At 27.0% G+C, this 26604-nt stretch overlaps 1 protein-coding gene across 1 annotated transcript in view; it reads left to right on the top strand.

Annotated features, from left to right (window-relative positions):
• The first annotated feature begins 216 nt into the window (after nt 1-216).
• Nucleotides 217-26604, top strand: part of LOC135931482 (uncharacterized) — a 29522-nt gene continuing 3134 nt past the window's right edge. Inside the window, exons 1-11 of the mRNA XM_065468618.1 lie at nt 217-330; nt 373-450; nt 491-593; nt 657-734; nt 779-951; nt 2601-3900; nt 9538-9662; nt 11110-11837; nt 12019-12222; nt 15658-15956; nt 16003-16114. Coding sequence (XP_065324690.1) covers nt 223-330; nt 373-450; nt 491-593; nt 657-734; nt 779-951; nt 2601-3900; nt 9538-9662; nt 11110-11837; nt 12019-12222; nt 15658-15956; nt 16003-16114 — 3308 coding nt within the window. The 5' untranslated portion in view covers nt 217-222. The remainder of the gene's footprint in view (nt 331-372; nt 451-490; nt 594-656; nt 735-778; nt 952-2600; nt 3901-9537; nt 9663-11109; nt 11838-12018; nt 12223-15657; nt 15957-16002; nt 16115-26604) is intronic.

Genomic DNA, 26604 nt, shown 5'->3' with positions numbered 1-26604 from the left:
CCCTGTATGAAATAAAGGTAGAATATGATAATAATTATTTCTTCGTATTGAATTTTATTTTGATAGATGTACATTAAATAATGTCGCCACTTAGCTCAATTCATAGACCAATAAATGCTACCCAGTAATCAATGATAATAGTATTAATTAATTTTAAAAAAATTTTATTTAGAAATAATATTCAATTTTCCTCGTTTTATTATAAAAATATCAAAATACAAAATGGAGTTAGAAAATGAAGATAACAATCATGTGCTTGATGTTGATAAGCCAAAGAAGCCATCAATATATCTATGTGAAATATGTCGCACAATTTGCCAATCGGAAGAAGTTAATTTAAACATAAAGTACCTTTTATAATTTTTGATTTAGTTACTTAAAGCACATTCCAAACAAGAAACGCACTTAATGAAATTAAGGAATAATAAGGATATGCATAAATTCTGCACAGTAATAGACTATTTAAAAAATATAATTATATCTAAATTAGGATTGCAAATTAAATTATTATTATGATATTATAAATAAATGTATGGAACCTCATCAAAAATGTTTGTCTCATAAATGGGTTCAAGCTATTAATACTTTTGGAAGTACGATTTAAAAGAATATTTTATGTTATTTAAAAAAATAATATTCTATTTTTTTTACTATAGGTCATAAAGTGATTGCTATTAAATTTGAACTAAAACATGGAGCTATAAATTTCTTGGAATCAAGGCCAGAATTATTAGGTAAACTATTTATGATAACCATATCTATCCCATTAATTTATTAGGTATTGATTACATAATTAAAAGTATGTATAAAGACACATCTTATTATTTGTGCTATCTTTGTGGATTTTCTCCAAAATACTTTAATAGAAATAAACTTCATTCAAAACCTAAAGCTCAAAAAAAAGCCATTATGCATCACATCCTATCTAAAGAGCATGTTCACAACTTTATAGTAAGATTAATTTATTTTAGTATGGTCTTATTTTAGAATATTTATTATATGTACTATTGACCTCAAAAATAATTAAATTATTTATGACCTGGCTCAGGGTTTTTCAACCACAAAATTTTGGTAATTTATTTTAAAATAAAGGAATATTTAATTATATTAACAAATTTTTTTTTTATCAATGTTATATTTTATAATTAATTAACATGCAATATTAAAGACACAATTTTATAATACCAGTAAAGAAAATTCTACCTGATTTATCAAAGTTCCCAGTTTTATTAAACAATTCACTTATAACTGATAGCTACATTGGCTAGGTAATGCTGTGATACTATCAGAGTTGGAAGTCTAATTCTATTAACCTCCTAATAATAGAGTTGTCACACAATGTTTTTCCTATAAATTATAAAATGTAAGGATGATTTAACAACTTATGAGGTGAAAATTTTAGCTAAAAAATAAAATTGTATTACCTTTTTATGTTGCATTTTATGATGAAAAAAGGAAACTACATGAAATTTATGGTATTGGCCATTGGTATCAATTAGTAATGAGTGTTGTTAATTGACTTATTTTAAGCCACTATTTATAAATGGCTAACTCAGTGTTTTATTTAGAAAAGGAATGAAGATTTTTCTCATAAATGATACAAAAATCTAGATATCTATTAGCAAAATCTGGAGGCTTAAGCTATTTCTTTGCTGGCTTAAATATAGACTTAGCCGTTTTTCAAAAGTGGCTCAAAACAAGCTGTTTAACAACACTAGTAATGACTGATGATAATAACCCAACTCAAGGAATGTGTGAATCTAGGAAATTTTTTAATTATATAAAACAGATTTAAAATTAAACAAATATGTTGGATTAAATGTTAGAGATTTGTGTTAGGGTTAATTGTGGGGTTATAGAGAACCTAATTTAGCAACATATTTCAATTGATATGACCATAATTTATAAACATTAATAAAAATGCAAACTGGGTTGCTTTTTTGGAAAATGTTTAATTAGGTCACACTATTAACATTAAGATGTATTTAACCCTTTCGCACCCAGAAATTTCCCATGAACAAAAAATATTTGTATAATAAAATAATGATTTTGATATAATAAAATAATGATTTTGACATTTTGATATAATAATGATTTTGACATTTTGATATAATAAAATAATGATTTTGACATTTTGATATAATAAAATAATGATTTTGACAGGTTAATGATAAATATGAAATAATAAATATAGTTTTATTAACTAATATTTAAGTACCAACCCATTATTCTTAAATATAAAAATTAATTGATTAAAAATTTTGATGACATATGATCTTGCTGGGCGCAAAAGGGTTAAAATGGGTTTTAATAAAAATTTTTTATTTTTATTAAAAACTTACCAAATCTAACAGATCATGTGATTAAATAAACATTTCCTTGATTTAAACAATAACCATCAATCAGTATTGATGGATATTGTTGGTTGGTATTGGTAACCTCTAATTTAAATATAAATACATTAAAATTTTAAAAAGGGTAAAAAATCCAAGTTCATACTCTATTTAATAATTTCATCTTTATTATTTACTATTATTTTAATACATAAATATTCAAAAAAAATTTATTCAATAACACAAAAATAATTATTTTTTCCTTAGAGAGTTCAGACTCCAACCTTATTGAATGACTTTGAAAAATTTTACAGTGAAGAAGTTGAAAAACAAATAAGCCTCAAAGGTCATTCCTCAAAAGTGGATCAGCAAATAATCATGGATGCCGTTATCCAAAAGATATTGCATCTACTTCCTAACCATCTTCAAAAATCTAAGCGCATAAGATATATTGAGGTAAATCCTAAACATCCTGAATTTGATATGATCTGTCACATCATGAAAATTTACAATGATATCTCCAAAGAAAAGTCTAAATTTGATGCCTCTTATGAAAATGTGTCAGACTCTGAACACATCGAACAAAAAGAGACCGAGAATAGGAACATTAATAAATTGGCCAGCAGTTTGTCAAGATATATCTTGAGACCAAGTGACAAGAAAAAGGAATTAACTAGATGTATAAGTCCTGTTGCTAAGGATAAACGTAAACGGAGTAAGAATTATCCTAACCTCAAAATGACTAAATCAAATGATATTATCACTTCTGAAGATGTGGTTGTGGAAAAAATGGACAATCATTTCAGCATTGAAAAAGACAGTGTCACTAATAAAACTATTATTAGGATCCACAAAACGCCCAGCCAAAAGCTTTCCCATGAATCAACTGAAATTACTATAGATAACAAAATACAGGATTCTGATGATTTTGGTGATAAACTAACTTCTGGCTCCTCCAAAACCGATTTAATTCCTAATGAGCCAGTAGCTGGGGAAGATTCGAAACCTCGTATTTTGGACAATGAAGTTATCACTAAAGGAGATTATGTTATATTGGATGCTTTCTCAGTCGATTTTGACGAGATTTCTATTGGCCATGGGATAAATGTAGAGGACAAATCAAACGTTGGAGAAGAGCCTGATTTAAATAAAAATAAAGCTGTTAAAATCGATGATCCTAATATTCCAAAAAGTGTTAACCTAGATATTGTGGATTCTAGATCCACTAGAATAATAGAAACTGGTGGTAGTCAGGGCCCAAAGAATTTCAGGATTATTTTTCCTCCAAAAGTTAAGGAGATAGATAAGCTTGATAGTGGAAAACTTACAGATACAAGAGATTCAAAGCATCACCATAACAGGGACAAGGGAAAGTCAAATAGTGATACCAAATTAGCTGGAAGCAGAATCCGATCTGGATCAAGGTCTATTTCATCTGATTACATGAAACCAGCTCCTCGTGGCAGGAAAAGGGGAAGTCGTAATCAAAATAAATTTTTACCAAGGAACAATACCAAGCACACTCTACCTTCTTTTAATTCTTTGCTGAGGAAGAAGGCCCTACAGAGTAAAAAATATAATTTTTCTTATAACAACTTTCATTCATTTACTTTATACATATAAATAAATTTTATTTATTTTTCGTAAACTTTAAATATGTCTTTTTACAGACTCTTTAATATAGGACAAAAATAAAACATTAATAAAATAACAAGGAAGAAAAGAAATTATGATTTGATAAAGAATCTTGAATTCCATTCAATTAACTCTGAAATAATATAAATTTTATTTATTCCTTTTTTTTATCTCAATTTGGATTGGAAATTTTTTTATATTTTCTTAACATGCTGAAAATTAGGGGACATCCACCAAGTTCAGACTAAGAGTCCTTATTTTATTGTCAAATTCTTTTGAATCTGGTATAGGTGGAGAGTTATTATCATTGAAAAAGGGTAAGGTTTTTATTTGATTTCATATTTTTTTGACTCATAACATTTTAGCTACTGACGGTTGCCTTGTATATGCAGACAAATAAAGTCTAGATTTTTGAAGTTTTATGATAGACATTTATAAAAGAATTCTAATAAATTGTTCCAGCTTTTTTTATTCATATTGAGCCCAATTTGGTCATTAAATACTATCTAATTAAGATTATATCCAAGATAACAATATGCAAGCCTGGATATTTTGCTTATATATGGCAGAAAAGTTTGGACCTCTATTTCCCAAAACTCGAGATTTACCCAAATTGGTTACAACTCTAGTTTTTATTATAGCATATAAGTTGAATTGATATACTTATCATTTATTTTACCCTAAAATTTAATGTAATAAACAATTGGGTTTATAATCTTTTCTGTGTTATATTTAGTTTCTTTCCATTTAGGAATTGTCACAGGTTATTAGCTGAAGACCAGCTTTGTGAACCCGACAAAATTTGTGCCCAGGTACGGGTTCAGTTAAGGTTAAAAAAAGGTGAGTTCTTTTCGGGTTCAGTTCAATGTTTGAAAAATATATAATAATACTATTTAAAAAAAAGAACGGAGATGGTGTGACGCAGAGAAACAAAAATGAAAAAGGGACGTAAGCGTTGTCTATGATAGCTCTTTGGCTAGAAGGCTACCATTGAAACTGATATAATTAGCTTTGTGAATCGCAATGGATAATCGTTGACAAGAAAAAACCCTCTCGAGGTTCTTCTGAGAGTTTGCTGATTTGTGTTCCTAAGTTTTTGAAAAATGCTAAGACGAGTTTGCCGAAGGTGCCAAGAGTGGTTGATATGATGAAATATTTGGTTCTGGGTTCAGCTCAGGTTTGAGAATTTTTAAATTGATTAAAAAAAATATTTTATATTCAATTTATAATTAAAAATTAGACATAAATTTGGTATAAAAAATAAATTTTTTATATTTTATTTATAGGCAAAATATAATTAGAAATACAAAGCATAGTCATGTATAGATTAAAAAAAAAATTTTTTTTAATGCTTTATTCTTTATTTTAAATTTCTTTTTACATAAAACCTAATTAAAAAAATTGTAATTTATAATTATATAATTAAAAATAAAATTTTATAATTGAGTCCCCAAAAAGGAACCAAATTGTGTCTAAAATTTTTATTTGAATTTTTTGTCGAATAAAAAGAAATTCTCTGGGTTGATTTGTGAAAAGTCGTGTTTTTACCCAGATTTTTTAAAAATATAAATGTTAAAGGCGAAAAATGCTTGAGAAGTCACTACTGGAGTGAATATAAAGTTTTTATAATTTTTGTATTTGTTTGTCTTTTTAATTTCTGCCTGTGTTATTAAATTGAAATTTATGTTTGAAGGGAATGATGAGACACGTGTAGTCCCATATGAGTGATTTGCTGAGGGCCCAAGGTATGGTTATCATACCATCAGGTCTAACCATCTACTTGAGATAAATTATATGGTTCAATATTGTATGGAATGTGTGCAGCTGTTAGGCTTCTATTTATTATATGGTTTACAGCTGAGTGGCATTGATGTTACCCTTGACTAAAAATACAATTTAAGCCAAGTCTACCCTTTGAATCAAAGGATTTGCATTTGATGCAGGCATGAGGCTATACTATATCGCAACCTAGACGTAAACCAGTGGTTACTCTCAGTTGTTCATCTGATAAGAGATTACCAAGGTTGCGACTAGGGAGTTATTCTAACCATTCATGATCACCAAGTCTGTCAGATAATTGAAGGAGTTGAATGCAATCTAAAGGTGGATTGACTGATATATCTGTTTGGTATTCCGATATTAAAGGTGTGAAAAATTTTTTGTGTGTGATGATTGATGGTAATACGGTGTTAATAGGTGTGTTTGCCTTCCATTTGTCAATAGCGTTGTCTAATAAATGATCGGTGGTCATATGAAGCCAGAAATCATAGAATTGTTAGATAATCTATATGATACGAATGATGATTAGGATAAAAGATTGAGCGGAAAAAAATCTAAACCACTTAGTTTAAAAGGTAGCTGAGCAAGTGATAAATTGAATAAGTTTAAATTTATCCTGAATTATAGATATGAATTCATTGTTTTTGAAAAAAGATGATGATCGGAAAATGTGCAAAAATTTAGGTATGTAATTTGCATATTAAAAATAAAGATTGATGTGCTGGTAGGAGACTTAGAATGTGCTCCATGCTGTAAAAGCTTTTAAAAATCTTATTGAGGAAATCTTTTGACTTGGTCGCATTGCTAATGGGGACCCAAGTAAGGTTAAGCTATCAGGAGCAATGATTTGTAGCCTTCCCACTTTTGTGGCTTATTGTTTATGAAACATAATCTGTTTTATTTATATTGAGTACCAGACCGATAGCTTGGGAATTGATTTCCAGATGTTTTAAGGTGCTTAGTACAGTACCTGAAGGGCCACAGATGGTCCCATTGTCTAAATATCATAGATTAAGATCTAGGTGTTTGATTTGGTAGATGAGATGATGGATTCCAAAACTAAAAAGAAGAGGTCCTATTGGGTGCACTCTTGGGATAAAATTTGTAAAGATCCACACATCAAAGGCGTCTGAAAGCCATATGAGGATTTAATAAATTTAGAGTAACAGGGAAAAATTTCATAGAAGAATTTTAAAAATGAGGTACGATGTAGGTTATTGAAGGCATTTTTGAAATCTAGTTTACATATTACAGAATCAGATGGTGGGTTTGTTAAGTAAATTCTTAAGGTATGAGCCGATTTTTCACAGCGCCCTTGATCCCTAAACCTAGTTGATAAGAGTTTAAAATGTTGACAGCATCATGTTTGATGTATTTGATTATGATTTTGTCTATTAATCTTCTGAAAAAAGAGCTTACTGCAATGGGATGTGTACCACCATTTGGCTTGGATAAAGCAATAAGACATGGTGAGTTTGTCTTGGAATATCATTATTAATTATGTTATTACAAAAAGTTGTTAAAACCTTGTTGACAGAACTATGGGAAGGATTTTTTAATATTAAGTATTGAAAATAGGAGGGTCTGAAACCATCAAGACTACCTGCTGAGTTTTTATTTAAAGAATTGATAACATTGACTATTTCATCACTGGTAAAAATTACAGTTGGTGGATTGGAAAGATGTGTAGATTATCTGTGGAAGCTTCCAATGTAGTTGTTTCAATAGTTGTAATATCTTCATTGATAGGAGAAAGATGGTTATCTGAGAAGTTTAATTGCACGACCTATGCCCCTTGATCTATTTTATTTGATATTATTTTGCATATGTGAAAATAAATATTTATTTATACGTATTTCTTTAAATTAACAATATCCATAATATTTTTTTTGACTTGTTCACTTTCATTTTCCTCTAATTAATAATCTTTGAGAATAAGTTAAAAATTAGAAATAAATGGCGTTAATGAATTTAATTGTTTAAAATTTATTAACAATCCAATAGGAATCTTTGAGAATAAATTTAAAAAGTTTAAAAATGAAGTAAATGAATTAAGTTGTTTAAAATTTATTAACACTTCACTTAAATGGAAATTTGAAAATATTATAAAATGTCAAGTAAATTATTATTTGTATTTACAATTATACAAATATCTTATATTGGATAAACAATACACTGAACCTGATTGAATCTGGGTTCAAATAAAATTCCAGGGATCAATTCGGGGTTTTGAAAATTTTATGATAGGGGTTCAGGTTTGGTTTGGGTTCAAATTTTTTCCACAAAAACTCAGGTTTTTTTCTCTGGGTTTGGGTTCGGTTCAAACCCCTGCTGAGGACACATGAATTTCCTCTATCCTTTTTTATTCATATTTGGTTGCTCATTTTAGAACATGGGTTCGAACCCGGAGAAGAAAACCCGGGTTTTTTGGGGGAAAAAATTGAACCTGAACCGAACCTGGGAATTTTATTTGAACGTGGGTTCAGTTATTGTTTAAATTAATATAAAATATTTATATAATTGTAAATACAAATATTAATAATATACTTGACATTTTATAATATTTTCAAATTTCCATTTAAGTGAAGTGTTAATAAATTTTAAACAATTTAATTCATTTACTCCATTTCAAAATTTTTTAAATTTATTCTCAAAGATTCCTATTGGATTCTTAATATTTTAACCAATTAAATACATTTACGCCATTTATTTTTAATTTTTAACTTATTCTCAAAGATTATTAATTAGAGGAAAATGAAAGTGAACAAGTAAAATTAAAAATTATTATATTGGATATTGTTAATTTAAAGAAATACGTCTAAATAAATTTTTTTAAATCTATACATGACTATGCTTTGTATTTTTAACTATATTTTGCCTATAAATAAAATAAAAAAAATTTTTTAAAATCTATACATGACTATGCTTTGTATTTTTAATTATATTTTGCCTATAAATAAAATAAAAAATTTATTTTTTATACCAAATTTATGTCTAGTTTTTTAAATGATTTAAATATAGAATTTTTTTTTTCTTTTAAAAATTCTTAAACCTAAGCTGAACCCAGAACCAAACCAGGGTTCAAAAATATTTCCCTGAACTGAACCCGAACTGAACCTGGGCAAAAATTTTGCTGGGTTCGCATCTCTGTTTTAGAATAATCTAAATATCTAATAAAAATAATGTACCTACTACATCTTTTGATCTTGAAGCAATATTTCTTCACGTGATGAACCATTATCAAACAATTCTCAGGATTACAATACATTTTGAGTATGTAAATGTTAAATGTTTAATTAGGATAGAAAATAATAAACATTTGATAATATAAACAAAAAAAACCAAATTCTTATTGCATTTACTGTGCATTATGTATCTATATTTACTTACCCTTAAAAACTTTAAACACTATTAAAGCAGATAACAATAAGTTTATATATAAAACATTTCTTTTACCTTTATCCAATAAGATTATTAACTTCCATTTTCTTAAAAATTTGTACAAGAAAAATGATGTTATTTATAAAATTGAAAAAATGCTACTATTCCAAAGTAAACTACACATTTTAGAAATATAATATTGGTAACTATTTTTCATTTTTGACTATTATAAAAATAAATAAAATATATATGTATATTATACACCACACATACTAAATAAAAAAATTTATATTAATAGATATATTATTTATTGCGAGTATATTCAAATATGATGTGTGCAATAGAGGGTTAACTTGAACTTTTTCCTGTTGATATTATATCCTATATAATACACTTTCATATTTTAAAGATAATATGTTGGAATCTATTGGATCCTTTCCCATGTTCCAAAATATATTGGTGACCTTAGATAACCAGACGTCTCTGAATGAAGTTTTTGGCAGGGTGAGAGGATTATTGCCCGGGATGCCTCAGGTACCAAATTTATTCATAATATATTAAGATTTTTAAATCGTAATTAAAAGTTTAAATGTTGTATTAAATATGCTGGAATGTTAAATATAATTAATTAAGTAAGAATGGTCTTTGAAAATCATATAATATTTCCGAAGGTATAGGTTACTTGGGGTTCTGGTTCCAGTACCAAACTTTAGCCTAAAATAAAAACATTTAAGCACTAAATAAAAATTAATCAATCATCATTATAAATAATATATTTATAAATCACTTGAACCTTGGTTGGAACTATTGTAATTATTGCTCAAAGGGTTAAATTTTTCTGCATACTATTACTAAAAAATACGTTATATAAATGTGCCAAAATCATTTATGACTCCTTGCTTTTTAAAATTAATATTAAATTTTGGGATAAACTTAAAAAATGTTATTTTGGTCTGAATATGTTATGTACATCATATCTTAAATTTCGATGATCAACTTTATACCATATAATGACCACCAATTCAAAAAAATTGTGTGGACTGATTAGTTTTGATTGGTAATGACTAATTCATATGACCTTTATTGAATTTAGATAACACTATCTAAGAAGATAAAGAAATTTGACCAGGTCTCTCCAAGAAAGGAGTAAAAAAAGAAATTGTAATTTGGTTACAGGGAACAATTATGTTGTAATACATGATCACTTTATTTTATTTAAAGAAATTTGAAATTTGCTACTAATTTAAAATTCTGTTAATCCTTATACATTAATTTGTGTAATACTTTTGCTAGCTATCCATGTCTACCACATTGAATATAAAAATTTAGTTATTTAAGACAATTGTTTTGTCCCAATGGTTATCTGGTGGCTGAAATAATATATTCTCACTTATTAAATTACTTTATTCTAAACATGTTCATTATGATATTGTAAAATAATTTAAATTATTACTAAGTTTTGAAGTATTTCGGATCTATGATAATGATCATGACAATTTATAAAGTGATCACATCAGAATTGGGACCTGTTCTTAACTAATCGCCTTGTCTAAAGACCCACGAATGGCTAGTTCTTAGAGATCATTTTGTTCATGTTGTAATTATAAGTTCATGTTTATTCCTCAATTTATTTAAAAGATTACTAAAACAAAAATTAATCCATTTTTCTATGATTATTCTCATCAGAATTTTTTGATTATTTTCAATTTAATAACATACTTTGATTCTCATTTTTTTAAATTGGACTTTAATTTTATTAACTACTAGTATAGGGAATTAAAATTTTAGCTAAATATATACAATAAAAAAGACAATAGGAAAAAAATCACTTAAGAATTTCATGACGCTGTTATTATTACTAGGTCTTAATAAATTGAATAAACATGGGTAAAATGTTCTGGAGGATTTTTTCCAGTTTGCTTCATGTTCAAACTTTTTATTTATTTTTATAAATATGAATTATTATTTTTTTAAACAAAAGGTGGACATGACTCAAGAAGATTTCACCAAACCTGAGACCATTCGAAGGTTGTTTGACGTTCTGGGAAACGCCCTGAACACTATATTTAAAGCTTGGGCCTGTAACCAGAACATAGCTCATAGGCTAGAACCATCTCTGAGAGAGGAAATGGGGGCAGATCAGAATTCCGTTTGCATCTTGCTAAAAGATGGCATTGAGGCCGAATTCTATGATACCAACAAAGTGGATAATGTCAGGATGAACAAATTTCTGGGCAGACTGAACCAACTGTTGGCTCGAATGTCTTTGGCGGAACAAAATTCTCGAATCAATTTGGAACGTCCTCCTTATTTGGCTTCCTCTACCACATATCCCCTTGTTGCAGGAGGAATGGGTGGTATGGTGGGAGGTCCACAAGATACTAGTTATGATAGAAAAAGGGAAAATTTAGAAAGAAGTCTGACACCCATCTGGTCTTCAGATTACAAGAACGCTTTAAGAAAGGCATCTGCCAAATTGGCTGATGATTTTGTAAACAGTGCTTATTCCAGTGGAAGAGCGAGATCTAGATCCAAATCATCCAGAGATCGAGAGAGATCTAGTGTTGGTCGTCATAGATCAACTTCACGCTCCAGAAGATCCACCAAAAGAAATCGGTCTAGGGAAAGCCTCAATGCGGGTTCTAAACGATTAAACGTAATCAAGCCAGAACCCTTTAACTTTCAGACTCACTTGGGCATCCAATCTCGGTATATTTTACCTATTCATCATTTTTAACCACACAAATTTTTTTGGTAATTATCATTTTTATTATGATAAAAATGTTTTAAGGGTTTCAAATTAGCTTACTGATCGTTGGTCTTTATTTTTAATCGTCTAGTTATATTTATACAGGTTTTAATAATATTTTTTGATATTATCAATATGTAGTAACACCCTGGAAGAGTCGATGCGGCAACAGGAAGAGTTGGCTCATAGTCTTAGGGGCATGATAGATAACCTGACAGCCCAAACAGCCGCCTCTTCTAAAGTCAGCATGTTGGAAGACAAGATTAAACGACTTATTGATGTCCAGAATGGATTGCTATTATTCCCACCTCCTCAGGCATCTCCCATCGATAGTTTTGACACTAGGTATTTGTAAGCATTTATAGTAGATAAAATTTATTCCTATTTTCCGATTTTTGCCTAAAGTTTTTACCCATAAAATCAATGAGTGGACTAAGGAAATATGAAAATAAGATAGTGCTTTGAGATTTATGTGTGAATATGAGGAACATATAAAAATGGACAAGAAAGAGTGAAAAGGCAATGCCAATCAGAGTTTCGTAATAAATAGGTTTTTAACATATCCATTCGTCTCCTATTTTAATTTTTTTAAATCCACCTATCAATTTGTAGATTTTAAAATTAATTTATACTTTTATTTGTTTACATATAATTTAATTAGCTTGTTTTAATATTTTTAATGAGTTTTTCAAAAAATATCATTTTTTGAAAATGGTTTTCACTCATATGAATCACAAGATTTATTTTACAAAAATGATTTCGAAATTTCATCATGTTTGACATCCACAAAAAAATCTTCATTTAAATTTTTTTTGATGATTTTGAAGAGCTGTTTAAGCTTTGATATTTTTATTTAAACTTATAAAATAAACATAAGCAAATTCTGCTCACAAACAGGAATCCAAACCGAACCGTTAAACCGCTAAAAACCGGTATATTTTATCGAACCTGAACGGAACCTAAACTGCTAAAAAAATTCTAGCCAAACCTGAACCAAACCGCTAAAATGCCTCTGAACCGGTTCAAGCCTCATGATTTTATGCTTATAAAATAATATGTAAGTTATTATTAGTATATTGAAAAAATTTCAATTATATTCAAATTATTTTTAAGATTATCAATCAATAACATTTGATTGATAAGTGCCGGTCATAATTTTTATAAACTTAGTATATTGTTATTTTACAACATTTTTTAAAAATATTTTAAGCTTATAAATTAGATTGCTTAGAGAAAAATTAAATCCAAAATATTATTATAAATGACACATCAAATCTGATATCATATTGGCAGTGCCAGCTACCTAAGTTAGTGTGGAAAGATGTTTTTCAACAATTAAATTTATACTATCTCCTTATAGATGTAATTTGAGTGAGACGAATTTTGAAAATATATTAATTGTGCGGCTTAATAAAAAAAGATTTAAGTAAAAAAAGTAAAATATTGTTCATATTATAATTAATCATTGAAATATCTAATATATATAATCTCCATAATCAAAACATGATCTTCGTATCTTCCTAATGTATTTAAAATTTAAGGAGACTATATAGTGTAATGTTATTTTTTTGCTCTCTACGAGAGTCGAACCACAAACCTCCTGTTTCAAAGGCATATGTTTTAATGCACCAACTTGAATATAATTAAATTTAAGATATTAAAATTATATATATATTAATTAATAGCTGATATTTATAAAATTTTGCCGTTTATTACCATGACAGGGTTGAAAGGTAATTATTTAGTTTGTGTGTATGGTACAAAATATTCTTTATCAATAAATTTTATATAAATATTAAAATTTAGGAGAAAAGGAGATAATTTTATGAAGGCCTGGCTATGTCTGCAAAAAAAAATTCAGGCCAATGTCTACCCCATATTTAAAATTAAAAAATTTCCAAGCATCTCTATTTTAAATTTTATTCAATATGATTTTTATCAAAAATTTATTAATCTAAATATAAAATTAAATTTAAGACATTATTAAATTACAATAGAAATAAATGGCAAAATTTTAGGAAAGTTGCATGGGACGTGGTTTTTTGATCAGGCCTATCTGAGTCTGCAAAACAAAATTTTGAGGCCAATGTCTAGCCCATATTTAAAATTCAAATATTTTGAAGCATCTCTATTTTTAATTTTACCCAATATGATTACTATCACAAATTTAAATTTTGATATTTCTAATACCTTTAATGCTCACGGGTTACATTGCAACAATTTTACCTCTTTTTCTCCTAAATTTTAATATAAGCATTAGAGATCTGCAAAGTTAGGCCTTTTAAAAAAATTTCGGGCCGGGTCGGGTCAGACCTTGGAAATTTTATTAAATATATAAATTTATCAATTTTATATTGAATTTTTTATGCAAAATAAAAATTTTTGATTTAATTTATTGAAACTCAACGCTATATAACATATGTCTTTTATTTTAAGTAATTATAAAAATTAATTTCTATATTTATTTTTTAAAATAAATTTTGGGTTCGGGCCAGGCCGGCAAAACTTTTTGAAAAAATTTCGGGTTTGGGCTGGGCCGGCGAAACTTTTTTTAAAAAAATTTTGGGCCGGGCTTGAAAAATTAGGCTCGAAGCAGATCACTAATTAGCATATTTAGAATTATATACACAAACTAATTAATTACCCCATAACCCCGTCATTCTTGACGGGTTATTAGCTTGTATTTTTATATTTATAAATTAAATATTATTTTATAATGTGCAATTGATAAAAATGAAGGTTTTATACATGTGTTTTTTTAATTAATAATAAAATCAAAAAATATTTTCACTATACATAATTCGAATGTCGGTTTGGATACAAAAGTGTTCAAACCGAACCGATATTCATTTCGGTTTGGATCCCTGCTCACAAATATTTTAAACCGCCCATTTTCAGACCATTAGGTCTAATGAGCACAAAACTGGGGTTGAATAGATTGAGAAGTTTTGCCCATATAGGAAAGAAAAGTTATAAAATATTTATGTAGATTATTGGGATAAAAGGAAGAGAGGATAACCTACAGAAGCAACTAATAAAAATTGATATTTCATTTTATGATGAATAACAGAAAGTCTTTGGAAGGGAGTGGAGTAAGACAGTGCATGAGTTCATCACCAGCGGTATAAGATGCAACCTATTTTTTTAAGTTAAGGTCAATCCAATAAAGGGAAAAAATCTGTCCAACTTATTCAAACCAAATAAAGATCCGAATCTGTTACGAAATTTTATTTTAAAAATAAGTTCAAACAAGATTTTGTTTTATAGTTGAAAAAGTATGACAATTCTATGAATTTGGAAAGGTTAAAATGAAGGAAAATTTACATTATTTAATTTTTTATAAAGAAAAGAAAGTAGTTAATTTTATTTATCGAGGTGGTTTAATTAAAAATTACAGTCATATACAAAAAAAATAATGGCATGCAGATTGTTTTAAAATAATATGTTGAGTGATGAAAAATCGCTTAATTCGAACCAATTTTGGAGAATGACTAACTCATAATTTTAGCTAGAAAATATTGCCTATAAGCCTCGAGATCTTGCTAATAGACCTTTATGCCATTGTGCAAAAATCTCCATACTTGTGTAATAGATTTTCTGGATAAAATACTAAGTTAGTCGTTTTAATAATTGGCTTAAATGGAGCGATTTTGCAGCACTGCTATGGGTTTACTGTTAAAATAGTCTCATCAATTGCAACTTACCTATTATCTATCCCTTGTTTTTTTAAAAAAGTAATGATTATGTCATTATATTTCTTAAATCTTTATCTTACAATAGAAGAAACCGGTCTGATCCGTCACTTCCCACAGCTCTTTATTTGCAATCTCAGCTCAACGATTTGATTAATGACCAAGAGAATGCTGGATTTTTAGCTCGCCCTGGTAACGAAAACTTAAAGAGATTGCTACAAGATGCTTTGAAATCTCAAGTTAGAATTTTGGAAAAGTATCAAAGGGAGAATGCTTCTGGAAGTAATGTAAGCAACATAGGTGACCAGAGGTATGATAGCTTGCCCCGTTCTTCACTGCCCCCACCTATTGATGAACGTTATCGAGTTGATAGGAGAAGGCCTCCTGGTACTATAAACCCTATAATATTTAATTTTTTACAAACCCTTTTAAGGTTTAGGTGGTAATCCATTTGAACCAGTTCGGTATGACCAAAATAATCAGCCCTTTGATCACATTAATGTTCGTCCTCCAATAGATCCTTATCACCATCTTCCTGTGCCTAGGTATTGATTTTTTCTGATATATTTTTTTCAAGTTTTAAAATAATCAATAGAGATAAAATAAACCTTAATTATTTTATAAGATAAAAATTTCCACAAAAATACTCTTTTTTCTTAAAATGATATCAAAATATGATTAATTTATTGCAACACTTCACCACAGGTCTAGAGAAATGAAAAAAATATATTTTGTTTTAACAAAATGAAAAAAGATTGTATTTTTAAACGGCTCGATTTAAGTCCATTTTTAAAACGGCTATCTCAATATTATATTCAGAAAAATAATTACGCAAACCTAATAGTTTCTGCTCATATATTGCACCAAGGTTTGGACAAGTGCGTAAGCATATTTTCTGGCTAAATATTGAGTTAAGCATTTAAAAAAATAAGTCTGAGGATTTTTACTCATATAACCTATATTCTTTATCGGGGGCCGATATTTTATCTTTTTAAAAATATCGGTTATAGATCAATATTATAAAATATTCCACAATTCGATAAAATGGCGTCTTAATTTTTTAAAAATTTATTTCAAAATTCATAGTATATTTGTTACTTATTATGTAAATATTTTATATATTTTTAGATTCATATAAACTATAACTGATCATTATGTTAAATTAAAATGACATATGTTATGTTATAGTTAAATTATAGATTTTACTATTAAAAAGTATTTGAGATGAGTAGATATATGAAATGAAGTGATAGAAAATCACTCCATTTTAGCCGATTTTTAAAAACGGCATACTCAATATTTTAGCCAAAAATATTACTTAAACCTTGAGGTAAGGCTAATACATGTCCAAACTTTGTGTCATCTATGAGCAAAATCTTCAGGCTTCCATAATATTTATCTGGATAAAATAGTGTTTAAAAATACTTATATGGAACGATTTTGCAACACTAGATGTATGCATGAAAAATTAAAACGATTAGTGAATACAAAATCAGATATGATATTGAATTGTAATCGGCCGATATCAGGCACTTAGCCAATGGGGGGGACAAGGGAGTAATCCCTCCCCCATCGCAAATTTGACTATTTTCATAAATATCATTTTAAGCTAATAAAATTTTAACCCTCTCCCCCCCATAATCAAAATTTTACAAATATTTGAATAGCAATTTTCCAATATTAAACTTATTTTTTATAAATAAATTTTTATTAAAATTTCCTTTCCTTGTGAGTGCATTAACATTATTCAAATATATTAATAAAATGGAAAAATTTTTAGTCAAAGAGATTGAAATCAAACGGTAATTTATTTTATTATTATATATAATTATTTTATGAAGTTCAAAATTATTAGTGAGTTGGAATTAAGTATTTTTAATAATATTTTAATCATTAATAAATATCTAATTTTTTAAATATTTTTCATTTTTTACTTAGAACAGAAGAAAAGGCTGAGCATGAAAAAATTGTATAAATTTAAGGAAAAAATGGTAAAGGTAGGTGGCATATATTTTATAAAAATTAGGTTAGGCATTAGTTGTAAATTTTAATAAAATTAAAACTATTTTATTTATGCTCTTTAAATATTCCTTCATACTTATAATGCTTTTGAAGTTTGGTGAATATTAATCTATATGAATAGATTTCATATGGGAATTTGCACTCTTTATATTTTTGCTTTGCTAAACTTAAAGTTGTTATATTAAATTTGATAGATATTAATTGTGTATAATTTTTATTAATGATCATAACAATTGCTAATTAAATATGTTCATTTTCATTTCAATATGTACGTTTGAATCTATTAATTTTGGCCAGATATTGCCTGTCTATTATCATTAAATGCTTTTATATGTACAATAATGCTGGTAATAAAAATTAGGTAAAGTAGAGGTACATATCTTAAATATACACATATTGTTTATTTGAAGACAAATTTGGTCCAAAAGATAAAAAGTTAAAGGGTGGTGGCCAGTTTTCAAACACAATTTATGCCAGATTTTCTCTATGTTATGACCTTTTTTTAAAATATAATATAGTTAGTACAAAGTTTTTTTTTCAGATTATTATTGATAAAACAACCATTTAAAAATAAAATTTTAATAATGGTTTTTCCATTTTGAGATTAGTTTATCCCAACTATTCTTATGAGAATGAAGAATAAATTTATACAAATTATTTATTAGGGTTTCATCACCCATGAGATATATATAATTTCTTGAAGAATGATTTAACTCCTCAAAAAAATTAGAGATTTTGGACAATATATATCAATCAGATATAATTTTCCCATTTATTAGGGACACAACAACAAAGAAATTAAGGTTCCAATATGTTTGGTTATCAAGGTGGCCATGGCTTGCATTTTCTCCTACCATTAATGGTGCATTCTGCAAGAATTGCGTTTTATTTGGTCCTAAATTTGCTGGAAGAGCTCAGCAAAAATTATAAAGCCTAGTATTAACACCATTTACTAAATGGAAAGACGCTACTGAAACTTTCAACAACCATCAAAATAATATGTATCATATTGGTGCACAACAAACTATATATTCCTTACGATCTATAAAAAATGGAGAATCCATGGATATTATTCGAATAATAGATACTGGAAAACAAGGACTTGCCTTGCAGAATAGATCCAGACTAACGCCAATAATTGACGCTATCCTGGTATGTGGTATCCAAGGTATCGCTTTTAGAGGACATAGAGATAGCGGAGCAATATTTGATAATGATAAAAAAAATAATGATGGAAACCTTAGGGCTATTCTTCGAAATATATCTCTTGGAGATCCCATACTTAAAGATAATTTATTAAATAATCCTAAAAATACGACCTATTTGAGCATAGCTAAAAGTAGTAAATATTTATACCACAATTCGAATTCACTAATTAAATTTATTTCAGTATCAATATTATATGAAATTTTGCTATATTTAATTTTACTAATAGTGGCATTAGAAAACGAAGAAGGATCTTTGGGCAGTAAAACTTAAAGATTGCCAAAGACTTGTTTTTTATCTATAAACCGTACTTTTATTTGCGATAAAAAAGTATCTAAGAAAGGGATAAAAATAGATATTTTATAATAATCTTCAGTTGAGCCAATATTTATATTACATAATAATAATTGCCTTGGTGCTAGACGAGGTTTAATTATTGTTATATCATTAAATTTAGCCTTCGATTCAACATCTAGATAAATATTATGAAAATATTTATCTACATTCGTTCTTATTGTATTTACCTGTTCATATTTATTTTCTGCCAAATCAATAACCTGAACCAAATCGAAATTTGGTTTTTGTAAATTTCTACAAAGTAATGAACTATAGGAAAATAATTTATTGATGCAACTAGCAGTAATGATAAACTTTGATTGATCAATTGAATTCAATAATATATCGCTTCTGACGACACATTACTATCTTGCCATTTGGTAATTTCATGTAAAGATGTTCTTATCATCTCTTTGAGTTCTATAAATGCCGAAACTGAATCATGACGTAAAACCCTAGGGCACATTTTTTTTAATTTTTGATGATGTGTTTTGGGTTCATTCATTGATATATTTCGATTTAAAACATCTGACCGTTTGGATATTTAAAAAAATCATAAATTTTGGATATAATGCTAAAAATATATTTTGTTTATTTTATTTTATAAGTTAAAATACCCACGGATAGAAGGTTAAGCACATTAATCGAATATTGCCAAATCTAACATATATAGCGGAGAGATATTTTTTTTAAATATGTGCTTTGACACCATTTAAATGACCACTCATAGCTGGGGCACCATCATAACCTTGTCCTCGATTTCTCTAAATTTAACAATTGGGCGAGCGCCTCCCCTCTCACATCCACAACTGGTATAAATTGTAAAAATTCTTCTAATATTTGTATATCACCTATGATGTATAATTTTTTTATTGTCAATAAAATTATAAGCTTACCATCCAGGCTTATATAGCACAACATAAAGACATTTGTTCTACTCCAGAGACATCTGTTGACTCATCAGCCAAGACCGAAAAGTAGGGTGATTTGTTGATATTTGTAATAATTTTCTTCAATTCATTGCACAGGCATCAATGATTTCATTCTGAATTATTGGGCTCAAGTAGGTCGCATTTTTGGATCTCCAAGGTATCTATTTCGAAGAATAGCTTTAAGGTTAACATCGTTATTGTTGTTATCATTATCAAATATCGCACCGCTGTCTCTATGACCTCTAAGAGCGATACCTTGGATGCCACATACCAGGATAGCGTCAATTATTGGCCTTAGTCTGATCTATTTTGCAAGGTAAGTTCTTGCTCTCCAGTATCTATTATTCTAATAATATCCATGGATTCTCCATTTTTGATAGATTGCAAGGAATATATTGTTTGTTGTGCATCAATATGATACTTATTATTTTGATGGTTGTTAAAAGTTTCAGTAGCATCTTTCCATTTAGTAAATGGTGTTAATACTAAGCTCTGTAATTTTTGCTGAGCTCTTCTAGCAAATTTAGGACCAAATAAAACACAATTCTTGCAGAATGCACGATTAATAGTTGGAGAAAATGCAAGCCATGGCCACCTTGATAACCAAACATATTGGAACCTTAATTTCTTTGTTGTTGTGTCCCTAATAAATGGGAAAATTATATCTGATTGATATATAATGTCCAAAATCTCCAGTTTTTTTTGAGGAGTTAAATCATTCTTTAGGAAATTATATATATCCCACGGTTGCCCTATAATAAATAATTTGTATAAATTTATTTTTCATTCTCATAAGAATAGTTGTATTTTTTACTCTATTTTGATTTTTTTAAAATATTTTTTACATAATTTTATTTCCACAAATAAAATATTGATAAAAAAACATGACTATAATTTGTTACATATATATATATAATTTATTCAATATTGCACTTTAATAATAATAACATTTCGGTACTGTCATCCCCAAGTCTAGAGCGACGATCAGAAAGTATAAGCTTTGCTATACTAAATAATATGTTCAGCACTAGCACTTGAGGGCAACGGAGTATTAAATTTAATAATCACACTTTTTATATGGAAAAATCATAAAAGATATTTAAATGAGTATTTTTAGATTTAAAAAAAGCATCTAGAGGTTCAATAATATTATTATTTCAAAAAAAATAGACTATGGAAGGCCGCGGTATCGATCTAGCTATAGTATTAGTATCGTGGTTAGGCATGACATTTTTTAACGTTACCATCAGCCTATCAAGTTGCCCTTTAGATTCAGTCTAATTAATGTATGGCCAATTTAACTTGAAACTAGGATTAACGATGCTATTACATTATCATCATCATACAGATCTGGAAATCTAATTTATATAAAGCGATTATATTAAATAAAATAAGAAGAATATCTTTTTAGTTTTCAAAATTTAAATTTATCTGAGATTTAAATTCATTTATAAAAAAAATATTAAAATAGTATTAAATTATGGTAAATTAAGATTTTAAAAATATAATTATTATACACAAGGTAATTAATAATATATTAATTTTGAAATTTATATTAATACTATATTAATATTATAGATTGTGTTGTAAATTAAGCCAATTTAAATTATGGCTAATCAAGCAATAAATCTTTCATTTTATATAATTGTATAATAGAAAATAAAAATAGTTTTGTCCTTTTCTCAATGCCTTTTAGCCTAGACTCTACCAGTGGTTGGCAAAATTTTCTTGCATTGAAACCTATATCCAATAGTAATTTTTTCTTCAAGATTAAAGTATTTTTTGAATTTTGGGATAGGATAATCTATATTTTTCTCATTTTCCAAAGAAATTTCGCTATCTTCAACAATCTCACACATTTTTAATAACTAGATTTATAATGTATATTTTTAAATATAAATGTAAATTTCAAATTAAATTAAATAAAAGGATTATAATTTTAGATTTAATAAAAAATATTTTTTAATAATTTTTAGATGTATTTATTATGTAAAATTGAAAGTAGCGAGCTATCGCTATTTACTTAAAAAAGTAGTCAGCTAAAGCTACCGCTACTGAAAAAAGTAGTGCGCTATTTTAACAACACTGATTCAAACATACATATTGAAATGAAAATGAACATATTTAATTAGCAATTGTTATGATCATTAATAAAAATTCCACACTATTAATATCTATCAAATTTAATATTCTTATAGCAAATTCCGATATGGAATGGTATTCATATAGATTATAATTCACCAAACCTCAGAAGCATTATAAGTAAGAAGGAATATTTAAAGGGCATCAATAAAATAGTTTTAATTTAATTAAAATTTATAACTAATGCCTAACCTAATTTTTATAAAATATATGCTACCTACCTTTACCATTTTTTCCTTTAATTTATATTTGTACATTTTTTATGCTCAGCCTTTTCTTCTGTTTTAAAGTAAAAATGAAAAATATTTTAAAAGAATTAGATATTTATTTATAATTAAAATACTTATTAATTTTAACTCACTAATAATTTTGAATTTCATAAAATTAGTGTCGTCAAACTACCATCTTTAGTCAACTATAAAACAGCGTAGCTATATTTTTATTCAGAAATATTCTAATCAAACTTCAGGTTGAGACTCGACTTACTTGAGCTAAGCTTGACTAAGACAAAATAGAGATGGTCAAAGTTAGGTAATTTAACAAAACTGCATAAAATAATTATATATAATATAACCCTGAATTCATAGTGAAAAATTGTAGCGCGATTGCGATAAATACAAAATACAGTAAATATCATATCGCATTCATAGTTATCGATCGCGCTATTTGAATCGCAAAAGCATTTGTATTTATCGCGAGATTTTGAAATAGTGCTTCGTTAAATACAGATTTTGGTTAATTTAGCTCAAAATTTTATTTAGCACTAAATTTAGAATAAAATGAATTCAATGGCAACATTTTTCGAAGATACAATAACAAATAATAATCAAGTTAAAATTATGATTATTTAAATTTAATTTTTTTTTAGAAAATAGATAAATCTTTATTTATTCTTTCAGTTAAAGAGTATGAGTGCTTATATAATAAGCACCATCATTTGTAAAAAAATGTTATTTATAAGAACAAGGTTTGGAGATTATTAGCCCAAGAGTATAAAACTACTGGTAATAATTATGCATACATATTATATTTATAAATTTTTTTAGGAACATCTCTCAAATCTCTTTGGAAAAATTTGAGAGATTGTTTCATTAAAGAGAGACAAAAGATAGTAAAATTGAAAAGTGGGTCAGCTGCAGACCATCATATCACCTGGCCTTTCTATCAGGATATGCTATTCTTGGTAGAAACCTTAACACCTAGGTCTCCTCTTTAGATAAAGAGGACTCTAATTCTATAGAGGTTACTAATATTTTTAATGAAATGATAGGAGAGATAGATGAATGTAAAATATATCAAATGATATAGTTATTCCTAAAGATTCTGTATCACTAAATCTTAATGATCTGGTAATTAATATTATCTAAAAACTTATATTATTTTTATTTAAGAATCTATACCCAGTGTTGCATCTAGTTCTTATTATAAAAATCCTAAGAGAAATAATAATAATATGGGTAATTTATATTTTTTGATAACTTTTAAATAGATGAATATAGGGACATAATTAAATTAGAAAAAGAAAAATCATTAATAACATTGGAATTGCTTAAAAATAAACCTACTGAATATGTATAATGTTACAACAAAAATTAAATATTTCTACCATACAGGAAAAAATGATATATCAAAGAAAATATTTGATATTATAAACGATTAATGATTAAAATTATTTTGTAAATATTTTTGTATTAGAAATATATATTTTGTTAATATTTATATTATTTGAAATAAAAATTTTGTGAAATACATTGAATGATATAATTATTCCCAAAAGTCCTGCTATAATTAAACTTTGTACTGAGTTTGGTAATTAATAATGAAATATATAATATTTATAATGAATGATCTTTATCTTAGAGAAAGTTTAAGGACATTGGTAATTTTTGTTTACTTGCTTTATAAAAATATTTTAAATAGATGAATTTAGAACATCTATATAACTTTTTTAGTGACATATTCCTACAAATATATTTAATGAGTTTAGACTATAATAATAATAACTTTATTTTTATTATAATATATATAAAATACAAAACAAGATATTTATATAAAATACAAAATAAATATCTATAATATGGGATTTTTATATAAATATAAACATAATAAATTTCTATTAAACTTTGCAATACTTGTTGCTAATTTTATGAATTGTGGTTTAAATAATTTTTTAGGGGGTGATTTTATTTTAGTTAAAAGAAATATAACTTTCCTTATTTTATGTAGTAATGTGCATGTTTTTATGATATATTCAGTTAGTGATAGTTTTGTGTTCATAGGACGATTAAAAATCATCCATTTAGCTCCCAAGATGCCAAATGCACATTCGACTTGTATCCTAGCACGAGATATCCGATAATTAAAGGCCTGATCGTCCTATGGACACAAAACTATCACTAACTGAATATATCATAAAAACTTGCACATTACTACATATAATTATTTATAAGGAAAGTTATATTTCTTTTAGTCCTAAAATAAAATCACCCCCTAAAAAATTATTTAAACCACAATCCATAAAATCAGCAACAAGTATTGCATAGTTTAATAGAAATTTATTATGTTTATATTTATATAAAAATCCCATATTATAGATATTTATTTTGTGTTTTATATAAATATCTTGTTTTGTGTTTCATATATATTATAATAAAAATAAAGTTATTATCATTATAGTCTAAACTCATTAAATATATTTGTAGGAATATGTCACTAAAAAAGTTATATAGATGTTCTAAATTCATCTATTTAAAATATTTTTATAAAGCAAGTAAACAAAAATTACCAATGTCCTTAAACTTTCTCTAAGATAAAGATCATTCATTATAAATATTATATATTTCATTATTAATTACCAAATTCAGTACAAAGTTTAATTATAGCAGGACTTTTGGGAATAATTATATCATTCAATGTATTTCACAAAATTTTTATTTCAAATAATATAAATATTAACAAAATATATATTTCTAATACAAAAATATTTACAAAATAATTTTAATCATTAATCGTTTATAATATCAAATATTTTCTTTGATATATCATTTTTTCCTGTATGGTAGAAATATTTAATTTTTGTTGTAACATTATACATATTCAGTAGGTTTATTTTTAAGCAATTCCAATGTTATTAATGATTTTTCTTTTTCTAATTTAATTATGTCCCTATATTCATCTATTTAAAAGTTATCAAAAAATATAAATTACCCATATTATTATTATTTCTCTTAGGATTTTTATAATAAGAACTAGATGCAACACTGGGTATAGATTCTTAAATAAAAATAATATAAGTTTTTAGATAATATTAATTACCAGATCATTAAGATTTAGTGATACAGAATCTTTAGGAATAACTATATCATTTGATATATTTTACATTCATCTATCTCTCCTATCATTTCATTAAAAATATTAGTAACCTCTATAGAATTAGAGTCCTCTTTATCTAAAGAGGAGACCTAGGTGTTAAGGTTTCTACCAAGAATAGCATATCCTGATAGAAAGGCCAGGTGATATGATGGTCTGCAGCTGACCCACTTTTCAATTTTACTATCTTTTGTCTCTCTTTAATGAAACAATCTCTCAAATTTTTCCAAAGAGATTTGAGAGATGTTCCTAAAAAAATTTATAAATATAATATGTATGCATAATTATTACCAGTAGTTTTATACTCTTGGGCTAATAATCTCCAAACCTTGTTCTTATAAATAACATTTTTATACAAATGATGGTGCTTATTATATAAGCACTCATACTCTTTAACTGAAAGAATAAATAAAGATTTATCTATTTTCTAAAAAAAAAAATTTAAATAATCATAATTTTAACTTGATTATTATTTGTTATTGTATCTTCGAAAAATGTTGCCATTGAATTCATTTTATTTTAAATATAGTGCTAAATAAAATTTTGAGTTAAATTAACCAAAATCTGTATTTAACGAAGCACTATTTCAAAATCTCGCGATAAATACAAAATGATTTGTGTTTTCAAAAAATCGCGGCGATTTGCTTTTGCGATTCAAATCGCGCGATCGATAACTATGAATGCGATATGATATTTACTGTATTTTGTATCTATCGCGTCTAAATCGCAATCGCGCTACAATTTTTCACTATGAATTCAGGGTTAATCTTCTACTCTTCAACATCATTCTGTAAAAAAATATTAATTTGAGGATGGCTACCATTTTGAATTAATATAAAGTCGTATCCGTAGTAAACAGTGCCTGTTTTAACAATCGCTTTGCAAAATGAATGAAAATCGCTGCGATCGATCGCAATCGCTCTTCACTATGAATTCAGGGTAATACTAAAATAAATTACCATTTGATAATTTCCGCTAAAGCTAGGTGCCCATTTTTGGTATTATTGATAGATAAGATGATAAAAGTA

Source organism: Gordionus sp. m RMFG-2023, chromosome 1, assembly GCF_954871325.1.
Source record: "Gordionus sp. m RMFG-2023 chromosome 1, tfGorSpeb1-WG-v2, whole genome shotgun sequence".
Lineage (NCBI taxonomy): Eukaryota > Metazoa > Nematomorpha > Gordioida > Chordodea > Parachordodidae > Gordionus > Gordionus sp. m RMFG-2023.
This window is presented reverse-complemented; position numbering and strand designations above follow the sequence as displayed.